This window comes from Mustela lutreola, chromosome 2, assembly GCF_030435805.1.
Source record: "Mustela lutreola isolate mMusLut2 chromosome 2, mMusLut2.pri, whole genome shotgun sequence".
Classification (NCBI taxonomy): domain Eukaryota; kingdom Metazoa; phylum Chordata; class Mammalia; order Carnivora; family Mustelidae; genus Mustela; species Mustela lutreola.
The window spans coordinates 5,973,791-5,989,207 of NC_081291.1; the positions used below are offsets into that span (position 1 = coordinate 5,973,791).

At 47.8% G+C, this 15,417-nt stretch overlaps 1 protein-coding gene across 4 annotated transcripts in view; it reads left to right on the top strand.

Moving 5' to 3' along the window:
• Nucleotides 1–11,192: 11,192 nt before the first annotated feature.
• The window catches only part of INSR (insulin receptor), a 127,771-nt gene continuing 123,546 nt past the window's right edge, over nucleotides 11,193–15,417 (top strand). For 2 of the 4 annotated variants that reach the window (XM_059159852.1, XM_059159855.1), the window contains exon 1: nucleotides 11,195–11,795. In XM_059159852.1, coding sequence (XP_059015835.1) covers nucleotides 11,696–11,795 — 100 coding nt within the window. In that variant the 5' untranslated portion in view covers nucleotides 11,195–11,695. Of the gene's footprint in view, nucleotides 11,796–15,417 lie in introns of all 4 variants that reach the window. The other 2 variants (XM_059159853.1, XM_059159854.1) reach the window with 2 other exon arrangements.

Consider the following 15,417-nt stretch of genomic DNA (forward strand, 5'->3'; position numbering starts at 1 on the left):
GAGTAGTTTGAGATTTACAGAAAAATTGAGCAGAAAATACAGAGAATTCCTGTACCCCATTTTCTCCCTCTCCCCTCAATTTCCCATATTATGAACATCTTGCATTAGGATGATAACATTGGTCACAACAAATGAGCCAACAATGATTCATTATTATTAACAAAGGTCCATAGTTTGCACAAGGTTCACTCTTGACATTGTATCTTCTTCTTCTTCTTCTTCTTCTTCTTCTTCTTTTTTTTTTTTTTTTGGTAATGATATTATTTATTTGAGAGAGAGAGCACACATACAGGAGCCACAGGAGGAGGGGCAGAGGGAGAGGGAGCAGACTGGAGGGGGAGGGGCATAGGGAGAGGGAAAAGTAGACTCCCTGCTGAGCAGAGAGCCTGACATGGGGCTCAATCCTAAGACCCTGAGATCATGACCTGAGTCAAATCAAGGCAGTTGCTTAATTGACTGAGCCACCCGGATGCCCCTCTTCTTTGGGTTTTGACAAATGTATAAAGACATGAAGTCACCACTACAGTCTTGTACAGAACAGTTTCGGGGCACCTGGGTGGCTCAGTGGGTTAAAGCTTCTGCCTTCAGCTCAGGTCATGATCCTAGGGGTCCTGGGATCGAGACCCCATGTCGGTCTCTCTGCTCAGCAGGGAGCCTGCCTCTCTACCTACTTGTGATATCTGTTTGTCAAATAAATAAATAAAATATATATTTTTAAAATAATTGTTTCACTGCCCCTCAAGCCGCTGTGCTTCACCTGGTCATCCCTCCCCACTTGCCCTGAGCCCCTCTGCAACCACTGATCTTTTTTTTTTTTTTTTTTAAGATTTTTATTTATTTGATAGAGAGAGATCACAAGTAGGCAGAGAGGCAGGCAGAGAGAGAGGAGGAAGCAGGCTCCCCGCTGAGCAGAGAGCCCGATGTGTGGCTCGATCCCAGGACCCTGAGATCATGACCTGAGCCGAAGGCAGAGGTTTAAACCACTGAGCCACCCAGGCACCCCACCACTGATCTTTTTACTCTCTCTGTAATTTCATTTTTTTTTTTCAGAATGTCATATAGTTGGGATCATACAGTCTGTAGCCTTTGCAGAATTTTTTTTTTTTCACTAAGGAATATGCACTTAAGGACCCTCCTTTTAGGGTTTTGTTGTTGTCGTTGCTTTAAAAAATCATGGTTAAAAAAAGAAAAAATAAAAAATCATAGTAAAATATAAAACTTGCCATTTTAACCATTTTTAAATGTACAGTTCGATGACCTTAAATACATCGCTATCTTTGTGCAACTGTCATCACTATCCATTTCCAGACCTTTCTCCCCCAGCTTCTCTGATATGTAATTGACAAGTAGAACTGTGTACATTTAAAGTATACAATGTGATTTTCTGACATAGGTACACTTTGTGAAAGGATCACCACAACCCCGTTTAATTAACACAGCCATCATCTCACAGAGCTACGTTTTTTTGTTTTGTTCCATTTTTTGGTGGTGAGAACACTTGCATTTTACTCTCTTAGCAAACGCCCAGAACTTTTTTTTATTATCCCAAGCTGAAACTCTGTACAGTTAAACAACTACCCATCATCCCCCTTCCACTGTCAGCCCTGGTAACTGAAGTTGACTACTGTAATACTTTGTACTGGTGCAGTCATACACTATTTGTCCTTTTGTGCCTAGCTTATTTCGTTCAGCATATCTTCACGTTTCATCCCTATTGTAGCAGGTGCCAGGATGCCATTCCTTTTTATTTTTTTTTTAAGATTTTATTCATTCATTCATTCATTCGAGACAGAGAGAGAGAGAGAGAGAGAGGCAGAGGGAGAAGCAGGCTCTCCATGGAGCAGGGAGCCTGATGTGGGGCTCGATCCCAGGACCCTGGGACCATGACCTGAGCCAAAGGCAGACACTTAATGACTGAGCCACCCAGGCGCCCATCATTCCTTTTTTATTTTTTTTTAAAGATTTTATTTATTTATTTGACAGACAGAGAGATCACAAGTAGGCAGAAAGGCAGGAGAGAGAGAGGGGGAAGCAGGCTCCCCGCTGAGCAGAGAGCCCAATGTGGGGCTTGATCCCAGGACCCTGAGATCATGACCGGAGCGGAAGTCAGAGGCTTTAACCCACTGAGCCACCCAGGCGCCCCGCCCATCATTCCTTTCTAAGGCTGCATACTACTACACGTACGAATGCATCTCTGTGTCTTATCCATTCATCCATCAATGGACACTGGGTTGTTTCCACCTTTTTGGCTACTGTGAACAAGGCTGCTGTGAACATTGGTTAAAACCATCTGTTAGAGTTCCCGCCTTCAATTCTTTTGGGGTATATATCTTAGAGTGGGATTACTGGATCATACAGTAATCTTCTTGTCTCTTTGTATCCTATATTTAAACTGGTGAATTTACCAGGCGGACACTGGCATCTACTTGTTATTTTTGGTGAGAAATAAAACTGAACATTTGGCCCCTTGGCAGTTTTATTTTCTCTTGGAAAGAGTCCCTTAATACCACTTGCTTGTTATCTGGAAAGTGGAACCCTTATCAACTTGAGAACACCCTCTGTCTATATAGGGTTCATATATAGATACGGACCCCTTTCGTGTCTTTTTTGGGGAATATAGTTCCTCATTCTGCTGCTTATTCTGTTTTCATTTTGGTACTTCTTTTTGTATACATAGATGTTTTTACTTTCACGGAGTGAAATCTGACGTTTTTGTTATGTTTTTTGGTGATATGCTTAGCAATTGCTTTCTCTTGGGCGATTACACCCAATTTTATATTCATCCAGATTGTTCTAACAGGAGAGAACAATCCAAGTGTAGCAAATTTTTAATGTGGCAAATTAGATTTAAACTCCGTTTTCGATCTAGCTTCTATTTATTATTTTTTAAAAAGATTTATTTATTTGAGAGAGAGCACACACAAGCAGGGGGAGGGGCAGAGGAAGAGGGATAGAGAGAATCCTCAAACCCACTCACCACTGAGCACAGAGCCCAATGAGGGTCCTGATCCTTAGATCATGACCTGAGCCAAAATCAAGAATGCGATACTCAACCGACGGACCCACCCAGGTGCCCCTAGATCAAGCCTTTAAATACACTCATTAAAGACTTTATAGATTTCCTTCTCAAATTACCAAACAATTATCTCAGCTCCATTTATTGAATGACGGTATTGGAGAAAATTTTCCTTTCCAACTCGGACGGATTGCGAGACACTTTTTTTTTTTTTTTAAAAGATTTTATTATTTATTTGACAGACAGAGATCACAAGTAGGCAGAGGCAAAGAGAGAGAGGAGGAAGCAGGTTCCCTGCTGAGCAGAGAGCCCGATGCGGGACTCGATCCCAGGACCCTGGGATCATGACCTGAGCCAAAGGCAGGGGCTTTAACCCACTGAGCCACCCAGGCGCCCCAATTGCGAGACGCTTTTAAGATCAATTATTTAAAAATGAGGTCTATTTCCAGGTTAGTCCTTCTGAAACATTGATTCAACAGCCTGCCTATACTTGTGCCTATTTGAATTCTGAATTCATTTTAGCTCTTTAACATTTGAATATCCGAAAGCGTTATTGCCGTCCTGATTACCTTTTTTCTCCAGATTTTCTTCTCGGTGCTGATTTCATTATTTTTTCCATCAGTGGTTCCCAGCCAGGAGTTTGCGGTCGGGGCATACTTGGCAATGTCTGGAGACAATTTGGGTTGTCACACATGGTTCCGTGCTGTTGACATAGAGACCAGGAATGCCACCGAGCATCCTGAAGTGTGTAGGACAGTCCCCATGACAAAGAATGATCTGGCTCTACATGTCCATCGTCCCAAGCTTGAGAAACTCTCCCCTCGACGAACTTCAGAATAATTTTCATATATTCTTTTATTTATAAATCTTGATATTAAATTGGATTTATATATATTTTGGGAAGCAGAGGGAATGCCCCACACAGTGTCCTGTTTTTAAGTTCTACTTTACGTCTCCCTATAAAGTACCATGGTTTTCTTTTAATGGGTCAGAGACTGTTAACGTTTTTTCCTCTGTATTTATTTTATTTCATGTGGTAGATATGGTGATGTTATTCTGAAAAAATGTCTCTGTCTCATGATGAATTTTGAAAAGGCAATTAACATACACGGTTTAAACACTCCAAACAGAAAAAGGTTAGCCAGTTTCCTGTGTATTATTTGAGAGAAATTTCATGCATCTAGAACTGTCTGGGGATAGGTGTATGTTAACTGGTGTTGCTGTATCTCACGCTCTCTTTTACTTTTTATTTTTAAAGATTTTATTTACTTATTTTGACAGAGAGAGAGAGATCACAAGTAGGCAGAGAGGCAGGCAGAGAGAGAGGGGGGAAGCAGGCTCCCCCACTGAGCAGAGAGCCCTATGCTGGACTCACGCCCCTCACACTCTCTTTTAAAACACAAATGGTCATGGGGTACCTGGGTGGCTCAGTGGGTTAAAGCCTCTGCCTTTGGCTTAGGTCATGGTCTCAGGGTCCTGGAATCGAGCCCCACATTGGGCTCTCTGCTCAGCAGGGAACCTGCTTCCTCCTCTTTCTAGACCTGCCTCTCTGACTACTTGTAATCTCTATCAAATAAATCAATAAAATCTTTTTAAAAACCCCACAGACGGTCGTATTTCCCTTACCCTAGTCTTCATTTAACTTTCTTGTATAAAAATAGTATACATCTTGCAGATTTTCTTCGTCTTAGTACAGATAGACAACTCATCCTTTTGCTAAAAAGGTCATGGTGTCCCACTGGCTACTTTCCTGTTATTTATTTATGTTAGGAAGTTTTCTTTGAATTATTACTTTTTATGTATGATGTTTCTACCCAGACTCAGGTAACCCACCCTCTGCCAGTGGGAAACGGTCCTGTACCTTGCAGTGTGAAAAGAAATGCTTTTGAGAAATAGACATGTTTCAGGTGCGTTCTGTCATGCCTTTTCCCTTTCTCGGAAGCTGCACTGGAAGGAAGCACAGAGGGAGGAGAGGCAAACACCTCGGTGCCCACACTTGCAAATGAATTGGCAATGCTCCCTTAATATTCTTTTTTTGTTTTATTCAGGTACAAATAGTTCCCCATAGAGGCTTTCCCATCTTCTAAGCATTTTATTCCTTCAGTCCAGCTAGTATCTAAATTCTCTGAAACTAAAGGAAGCTACATTCTTGACCGCAGCTCTGCAGTTAGTAACCTCAGAAGCCAGGAGGAGCCCCTTAGTCAGAAATACCCCAGGGGCTGTGCCTCTGGGACACGGCAGCCTTCAGAAAGTGTGGGTTCAAGGGTAGGTTCAAGGTGGGAGTGTGGGAAGCGGGTCTGATGATTCAAACTGCAACGGATAAGGGAATATCATTCAGCCATAAAAAGGAAGGAAGGTCTAATCCGTGCTATAATATGGATGCAACTTGAAAGCCTTATCCTAAGTAGTGAAAGTAACCAGTCACAAAAGGTCACATGTTACATGATTCCATTTATATGGAATGTCCAGAATAGGCGAACCCAGAGAGACAGAGAGCAGATTAGTGGTTGCCAGGGGCTGAGGGGAGGGGAAATGAGACGCGGTTCCTTAATGGGTATGGGCTTTCAATTTGGGGCATGGAAAAAAAAATTTGGAGCTAGTGTGATGGTTGCACAATATTATGAATTTACTAAATATCCCTGAATTGTACATGTTAAGAATGGCTAGAATGGTAATTTCTGTTATATGCCCTTTACCACAATAACAATAATAATAATAAAAAAGATTCAAAACAGTAACAGTATATTTGAATACGGGTTAGAAATGGAGGTTTTAAGAATCATAGAGCCCCGGGGGAAGTGGAAAACACACCCCCAAGGGGAGCAGGACGGACAGACATCAAGCTGTGTGAGCATGTCTGCTCTCTCTCTCTCTTTTCCCCCCTTTTTAGGCTTTTAAAAATTGAGATATATATTGACATATAATGTGGTATAAATTTAAGTTGTGCAGGGTGTTGGTTTGATGCCTTCATATATCGTGATATTAACACAGCAGCATTAGCTAACTTCTTTATCATGTCACCTATTTATTTTTGTTAAGAACTGTTAAGATTTAGTCTCTTAGCAACTTTGCAGTTTCTAACCCAGTATTGGCGACTATAATCACTGTTGTGCATTAAAACTCCAGAGCTTTATATCTGCTAGTTATAATTTGTATCCTTAAATGGTGTCCCCTAATGCTCCCCTCCCCAGCCCTGGTAACTAACCACTCTGCTCTGTTTTCATAAGTTCGAAGTGATCCTTTCCTTTCCTTTCTTTTCTTTCTTTCTTTTCTTCTTCTTCTTTTGTTTTAAGATTTATTTATCTATTTGAGAGAGAGAGTGAGAGCACAGAGGCGAGGGGCAGAGGGAGAGGGAGACAGTCTTTTAAGCAGACTCTGCACCAAGCAGGGAGCCAAGCCACACTCCCACCTTGAACCCACTACCCTGAGATCACAACCCAAGCTGAAACTAACAGTCAGATGCTCAACTGACTGTACCCCGCAGGTGCCCCCAAGACGATTGTTTTCTTATACCAATGTCACCTAACTTTATAATCTCAAGCTGAAAAAAATAAAAGAAACAAGAAAACCCATGAAAAAATATGAGAAGATTGCAAGTTACCATAACTCGTTGATACAAACCCCATGTGAATGGTTTACGAGATGAAAAAGAAAAAGAAAATTTTGAAATATTTGAATTGATTAAGTATTTTGAGAAAATGTATAGGTCTCTGTTTCTTGGGGGGAAAAGTTATTTAGATTGATTCTAGGTTTTGTTGCAATGACTATCCTTGTGAATATATATATATATATATATTTTTTTTTTTTTCTTTTTTTTTACACTTACGGGAGTACACCTATGCAGCATATAAATTCCTGGAAATGGGGTGAGAGGTGGAAAGGGTCAGTGAAATTTACTTGTTGAAAGTCATTGCCAAATCGCCTCCCATTGATTGACCTGATTTGTACCAGTGATTACAAGAGAGTCTGCTTTCTCACAGATGTTCATATTGTGTTAGCCTGTTTTTCTGATTGTTGGCAGATTCAGTGAAGGTGATGTGGGCATATCTATAAGCATGAAGAAAGCTGAACATCCTCTTTTATGTTTAAATCCCTTTTGTATTTTCTTTTTTTCTTTTCAGCAGTCTGTCTCTGTGAGCTGTCTATTCACGTCCTTTGCCATTTAAATTGTGGCAAACAAGAATTTGGGGTTTTATCTCACTGAAAAAGAAAAGCTATGTTTTGTGTATTTTGGAGTCAGACGCGCTACCATTGCGCCACGAGGTCACCTGTATTTTGTAATATAGTATAATGCATGGCTTTTATTTGTCATTTAATCTTTTCTGACTTAAATTTTTTTTCCTCACTTTTACAAATCTGATTTTTGACCTTATGTATGATTTTTTTTTTTTGCTATTCATATAATCTGTTTTTGCATAGCCAAATTTGTTATTTTTGGATTTTAGATTTGGGACTTGTGCCTTGCTTAATGAGATACTCCCTACTTTGAAATTATGAAACAATATTTCCACATTGTAGTGTGTTATGGTTTCATTTGTGAATGGCTGCTGAATTCATCAAATACATTTGTAGTTTGGTCGTGGGGGTCATGAGACTTCCCTCCTTGATCTATTAGAACGGTGATCTTGATGGCTAGACTTCCTAGCATTGAACCATGTGTGCACTCCTGGTTCCACCTGATCCTGCCGTTGGTGCTGTGTGTGTGTGTGTGTATGTGCGCGAGTGTGCGTGCTTTAATTTGCTTGGTTCTGTTAGTAAATTCTCCATGCTGAGTTTTTGCACTGTTATTCTCAAATGAACGCAGTCTGTAATTTTTTTTCTTTTTGCCTCCTGACTCCTAAGCGTAATGTATTAAATCAGGTTTCCATGACAACATAGGAGTCTGGATTTACATTTATTTTCCTGCTTCAGTGAAATGGAAAACAGCTAGATTGAAGATGATTGCACGAGAAGGACCTGCTAAGAGAAGGCCCCCAGCAGGTTGAGGGTAAGGTCTCCCCAAGCGCCATTTCATGGGCAGGAAAAGTGTTCGTTGTCTATACTCATGAACAATGAACCAAGCTTTCTTTCTCTTGAGATCATACAGTTCCAAGTACAATGTATTTAAATGTCAAACCAAAGCCAGGCTAACAAAAACAAAGTGAAATAAAAAAGCCCCAAACGGTTTTTTGTTTTTTTAAAGTACGTTCCACATCCAACATGGGGCTTGAACTCACAACCCTGAGATCAAGAGTCACATACTCTACCAACTAACTAACCGGCCAGCCAAAATAGTTTTTCAAAATTTAAAACTCTTGATTTTGAGATGATACTAGACTCCATGCAAAGTACAGCAAATCTCTATGTCCACACTCTTCACCAGATTTACAAATTTTGTCAAAATTTATCACATCTGCTTTGTTCTCTCCTTCTTTGTCTGTTTTTTCGAAATGGTTTGAAAGTCAGTTGCAGACATTCTGTCCCTTTATCCCTATAATCATTTAGTATGTGTTTCCTTTTTTTTTTTTTTAAGATTTTTTATTAATTTATTAGAAAGAGAGTGAGCACAAGCAGCGGGGGTGGGGGTAGGAGAGGGAGAAGCAGACTCCCTGCTGAGCAAGGAGCCTGGTTCAGGGTTCAATCCCAGGACCCTGGGATCATGACCTGAAGCGAAGGCAGACGGTTAACTGACTGAGCCACCCAGGCGCCCCCCCACAACCATCAGTTTTGATATTAGCAGATGGTTATTACCCGAATCAATTATTTGAAAGTGCCAAAGCCTGGTTTTTCTGCTTCTGTTCCAAAAATGTTTTTTTTTTTTTAAATTTTTATTTATTTATTTGACAGATAGAGATCACAAGTAGGCAGACAGGCAGAGGAGGAAGCAGGCTCCCTGCTGTGCAGAGAGCCTGATGTGGGGCTCGATCCCAGGACCCTGAGATCATGACCTGAGCCGAAGGCAGAGGCTTTAACCCACTGAGCCACCCAGGCACCCCTGTTCCAAAAATGTTTAAAAGGCAGAGGTTGACTTTCAATTTTTAGATGACTATTTTTTGGGAGGTGGGGAGCTGGGGGGTTTTACAAAAGAAAGAGTAAGTGGTTTCTGGAAGTGGCGGGGTGTTCCTTTCCAAGTCACAACTGAAATGATCCTTTCGTCAACACACAAGTCCTGTGTCCTGAAGGATTTCCAGAGGCCAGCGTGTTTCCTTCCTTGTGTTTTTCAGCACGTGCTTCCCACCCGGAACTGTGGTGGCTTTTGGGGGCTCCCGTGGATCTGAGGGAAGCCCACAGCTCTGGACAGGTTTGCACAAGGAGGAAGGATAACACTGTTGTACCCATAATTCCTGATACCCCGGGACTGCAGCTACCTTCTCTTTGTTATCCCTGGGTCCATGCTTGCCTCATGGCACAGGATGAAAGATTCTCAGAAAGAAAATCAGATTATGTGAACCCTTTTGTGTAAACCCTCTAGCGGCTCCCCATTGCTTTTAGGATAAAGGCGGTTTGGAAGGGGGCTTAACGTGGTATATTCAAGGCTCTTCCCCTCCTAGCCCTGACTCTGAGTCCACCATCCCTTCTCTCTTTGTGCCTGGGTATGCCTGTCATCCACTGGGCCCCTCATGCTGGTCTCCCCACCTGAAACCCTCCCATTCCTTCCTATGCTGACTCCTCCTCACCTTCAGATTCCAGCCCAAACTCACTTCCTTGGAGGATCCTTCCCTATCCCCCCTACCCACACCCCACTTTATGCCCCCAGGGTTGTTTAATTAATGCCCCCCCCCCCCCAGACTATGAGGTCTATAAGGGAACCTAGCGTGTTTATTTTGCTCATTGTAAATCCTCGTTACTTATTGTATGTTGATTCTTCCATTCAGCAAATATTTATTAAGCACCAGCTAGGTCAGGCACTCGGTGTAACATGGTGAAAACGATCCGCACAATTTCTGCTTAGTGGGGAAGGGAGAAGATACACAGAAAACCCAAAGAATTTCAGGAGGTGCTGGTGTGATGTCAGTAACAGGGAAGGGGACAATGGGATGGGGGGGGCATTTGCAAAGCGTGGTCTGGGAAGGCGCGTTGGAGCACAGAGGTGGGGGCGAAGGCTAGAGGGACAGGAGAGGGAAGAGCCAGAGGCCAGGAGTAGGTTTGGTGGGTTAGAGGAACAGTGGGCTGAGCTCCTGGCAAACGACTATTTGTTTAATGGAGGAAGAATGAGCGCCCTCTGCCTAGAATTGTGCTGGGTGCTTTCTCATGCTTTATTGTTCTTGTCCCTTGTCAGATCTGACCTGCAGGTATGGTTACCATCACAGAGAGGAGGCTAACCCAGAGAGAGAGAGAGAGAGAGAGAGAGAGAGAGAGAGAGAGAGAGAGAGAGTGTCCCACGTCCAAGACCGCATAGGAAGTGAGTGGAGAGGGAGCCCGATTCCACTCGGTTCTGGCTTTCTAGTCTTAAGGCTCCTTCCCTTTCCCCTCCCGCCCCTCAAGGTGGGTTGGCCGCTGTCATGCCCCATTCGTGAATGACATTTGCTAGACATTCAGACACACACGGACTCTGGGTCCGTGTATTGGAAAGCGGGTGTGTCCACCTGTGCGGTAACCCGGCTCTGTGGGGCCTGGTTTGCCCTTCGGCGAGATCCTGCACCTTCTCCCAGGTGCCTTTTCTCCAACTTGAACCACAGGCCGCGCTTAAGGCACCCTCCCTTAGCCCTGCCACGGAGACGCTGAGCGCACTGGGCGCGCGTGCACGTGGCTGTCCCCAGGGCCCGGGCGCTGGGCGGGGGCGCCCGCGCGTCTACTACGAGACGCGCTGGCAGGACTGGGGCGAGGGTGACGCGAGCGCAACATTTAAGGGAGTACCAAAAAACCCAGTGACCAAGATAAACAGTATTTTAATGAAATATTTAAAAAAATCAAGATGAACCTCCCCAAGTCCAAGGCAATGAAATAGCAAAAACGTTAAAGAAGGGATCCGTCTCGATGGGTTGGGCATCTGGGGCGCCTCCAAACTCTGAGACTCGAGTCGCGGGGTGTCGGGGCGCCCCCTGGGCCAGGGCGCGCCGGGGGCCCTCGAGCGCTGGGGCCCGGGGTGGGGAGGCTGGCGGGCGGGGCGGGGCGGCGCCTCCCTCTCGCGGTCCTCCCTCCACCCCTCCCGGGCCTCTCCCGGGCGCCGAGTCCCTTCCCAGTCCCGATCCGCGCCGCCTTTTCCCGCGACCCGCACGGGGCCCAGCTGACGGGCCGCGTTGTTTACGGGCCGAGCAGCCCTCGCTCCCGCCGCCCGCCCGCCCGCCACTCGCCTGCCCAGGTGCCCGCCCGGCCGTCCGCGCGTCTGTCTGTCCGCGCGTCCGTCTGTCTCAGCGCGCGCAGATCGTGGCCCAGAGCGCTCCGGGCCGAAAACCGGGCGGCCGGGGCGTAGCGAAGGGCTCCGGGCCGGGAGATCGCAGGACGGGGCCCGGGCCGCGGCGGTCCGGGGTCGGGGCCGCCTCCGCCGCGGCGCCGCCGGATTTGTAGAGGCCGAGGCCCCGCGCCCCTGCTGGGGCTGTTTCTAGGGCCCTTCCGGGAGGGGCTGCGGCCGGTGGGGCGCCGGCGTGGAACAGAAGGACACGCGTCCCCCAGCGCCTCTCGGGCGGCCGCCTCGGAGCATGACCCCCGCGGGCCGGCGCCGCGCGCTCTGATCCGCCGGGACCCCGCGCTCCTGCAGCCATGGGCGCCGGGGCTGGGCGGGGGGCGGCGACCGCGCCGCTGCTGGTGGCGGTGGCCGCGCTGCTGCTGGGTGCCGCGGGCCACCTGTACCCCGGAGAGGGTGAGTCGGGGGGCCCGGGAGTGGGCGGGGAGCCGCGCGATGGGGAGGGGACCCCTTGCCAAAATGGAGCCCACCGCCGTGGACCCAGAGCCCTCCTCGGTGCGTGGGGGTGGGGGTGGTGGTGGTGGTGCGGGTGGCCGGGACCGTAGCTTCGGCCCCGCGCGGGGCGGGAAGCCGCTGACCTTGGCCTTTGCCCGCCTGGGCTCGCGGTTCCGCGCCCCGTGTGCGGGCCCCGGGCCGGAGGAACCTTGCCCCAGTGCCCGCCCCGCCGCGGGTGCCTCTCCCAAGCGCGCCTCGGACCCGTGCCTAGTCTTCTCCGAGCCCACCTCGCTCCGGAGACGGGACACGCGTCCTCTTCGGGTCCTCTGTAAAGTGGAGTCCCTGGGGCCGTGCGGCCTTGGACAGTCAAATGCCAGGGGCGCACGGGGTTTGGAGTGAGAGTCGAGGGTGACAGGACTGAGGGTCCCTTGAGGTCCCTGTTCATAGGTGCTCCCCAGGGAGAATTGTAGAATCTGAGCCCCCTCTCTGGATCTAGGCCCGGGGCTATGGGGACTTCAGATCCGTGTTTACACTTTGGGGTTCTGTTTCCAGATGTCCGGAGGCAAACTCTAGCGCCTTGGCAACGGGGCGTTTGTTGTAGTAGAAGTAGGGGTGTCTTTATTGTGATTATTATAGTGTCACCAGATGCCATGGGCTTATTTCTCTACACCTTCACCGTGGCCTGCAGAGGTTGATACTGTTTGCCCATTTCATAGAGGAGTAAACTGAGATTCAGGTAGGAGACAGCTAGACCTGCCCTAAAGTCAGTGCCAGAGGGAGAACTGGAACGTTTCTGTATGGTGCCCTGGTGAGGTTCTTGACTGCTGCTGGATGTCCCATGTCTCCCCCAAACCCCCAGAACTCCCCACCCCCAGCTCTGTACTTCATGAAGGGCTCTTACCTGTCAACCCAGGGAGGTCTCTAACCTCACCTGAGCCTCTCATAGCCCCTAGCCCCACGGACTTCCCTCCTGGGCCTCCCTGGGCTGGCAGCGGATGGAGGCAAACCCCAGCCCCGGCATTCTCCCTGGGCTTGGTAGCAGTCTGTTCTGGGGGCGGGCCAAGAAATGAAGAACCCTTCAGGACAACATGGCTGAAGTTTCCTCCTGGTGTCTGAGGCCCTCCTTTAAAAATATCTGTTGGGTTACTTTTTCAGAATTCTCCATAAAAGGAAATCAGTCCTGGTGAGGAAGGGGTCGGGGAGGGAAAGAACCACAGCTCCTGAGCTCCGGGCCGGAGAATGAGGTCCCTGGGGAAGCACACACACACGGGCTCTGGAGTCGACAACCCGTGTTTGCTGAGCTCCTCTCTGTTACACAGTGGTTCCAAGGCCTGAGTGCTTGGTATACAGTGGGCACTCAGTAAAGGTGGCAGTTGGCTTGGGTTCTCATTAAGAAAATCCAAGACCGGGTGCTTGAGTGGCTCAGCTGGTTGGGCAGTTGCCCTCGGCTCAGGTCTTGAACCCGGAGTCCCGAGATCAAGTCCCCCATTGGGTTCCCTTCTCGGCAAGGGGTCCACTTCTCCCTCTGACCTTCTCCCCTCTCATGCCCTCTCTCTGTTTCTCTGTCAAATAAATAAATAAAATCTTAAAAAAAAAAAAGAAAATCCAAGACAAAGGTTAGATCGTTTCTAGGTTTTGTGTATGTGTGTGCGTGCATGCGTGTGTGTGGTTCCCTGCTCTTCTGTTCCTTGTAGCTTTGGTAATTAATTGACCACTTCTTTACATGTATACAGTTCCCCCAGGGGCCCCAGAGGCTTAGGCTTCTTTTATTCATGGCGACATTTTCGGAGCCTAGAGCAGTCCCTGGCGTGTAGAAGGTGTTTGGTTAAAATATTTGTTTTTGAGTCGTTTCATATTCTTTGTGCTCTCACCAGTGCCCCAAGCCACGGCTCTCCTATTCTTAGATAATTCCCAACCACTGTATACGAATACGGGCAAACTTGTGGCGGGTGTGCTTCCATATGTTTTGAATATAACCTGAGTTAATCCTCAAGGCATATAAAGCTGCGTTTATGCTCCCTTCTCACAGGTGAGGCCATTTGGTTTCTTCCTTCCTTTTTTTTTTTAGAGCATGGGTTTCTTTCTTTCTTTTTTTTAAAGATTTATTTATTTATTTGTTAGAGATCACCAGTAGGCAGAGAGGCAGGCAGAGAGAGAGGAGGAAGCAGGCTCCCCGCTGAACAGAGAGCGCATGTGGGACTCGATCCCAGGACTCTGGGATCCTGACCGGAGCTGAAGGCAGAGGCTTTAACCCACTGAGCCACCCAGGCGCCCCTAGAGCATGGCTTTCTTTTAATATAAGTTTGCTCTCTTGAGGTCAAGCTTCCCTTCCTCTGGCCGGTGGTAATGGTTAACAAAATCCTATCAACTCAATGAGATGTGATGCCCCTCGGAGGTTTGGAAACTTCGAGAAACTTTACAGATCATTAATTTCTCATGTCAACCGGCAGGGCATTTTGGCCTGGGGGTTAGGGGGTGGTGGTGTGGTTTTTTTCAGAAGTGAAGGACTTTCTTGGAGATGGCCACTGTCCCATGGAGCCCCTGCTGTGCTGCTTAGCTGGTCAGGACCCCCCCACCCCACCCATTGCTCCTGGGTCTGGGTGACTGTGGCCAGGGGTGGGGGGGAGGGGCATTGCAAAGTTAAAGAATGAAGGCAATGTGGGATTAATTAAACTAAAAACCCACAGGGCTTTGGGGGAGTCCAGCGAGGCAGCCGATTGAGGCGTGAGAGGCTTGCTTCGAGAGTCCCCTTGTCTCTCAGGTGTCCCTCATTTCTCAAGAGTGGCCCCAGATGTTTTTCCAGTGGGTTCTCTTGCATGCTTGGGGCCCCCGGAGCAGGACTTCTGCCTGCTCCGTAACCTCCCAGAGGTTATTCTTAACCTCACGTGTCTCCCCTGGAGCCCTGCCCATCATCCCTGCCCTGCTCACTCATAGAGGTCATGGGGGTGAGCTCCCGGGGGCCCCCACTGCTCCCCACGCCATTATCGACTCCGTTCTTGATCTGGTTAGAGGAGGAGCTCTCCGCTTCAGCGTTCGTAACATTTGGGGTTAGACTGGTCTTGGCTGTGGGGGGCTGTCTTGTGTATTGTGAGATTTTGCGCCGTATCCCTGGTCTCTTCCCCCCAACAACATGCTGCAGCATCTCCTCTCTCCGGTCATGACAGTCCCTGGCCATTGGCAGCTGTCCCTCGTTGAGAATGACTGCATTCAGGGAGATAACCTTTCCCTCGTCTAGGGCACTTCTCCACCTGGGTCCCTGCTCTCTACTCTGTACTGGGATCTCCGTCTGCCCCAGAGCCTCTCCCTTCCCGCCTACGAACACGCACTACTCCCTGAACCCCACTGCCCACCACCCACCTCCAGCCTTCCTGTGCCCAGCCTCCCCTGCTGGGCCCTGACCAGCCTCCCTCTCGCCTCTCATCCACCACACTGCCCACAGCTCTCTGGCTAGTGTCTCCATCGCTTTGCTTTGCCGATGGCTCTAGTGAAGGTGATCTCTCACCTCCTGAGTGTGTCTCTGGTCCCCTCACCCCAGCTGACCTCTCTGGGTCAAGTCATGCCTTTGGCTCACTGCCTACTCCCT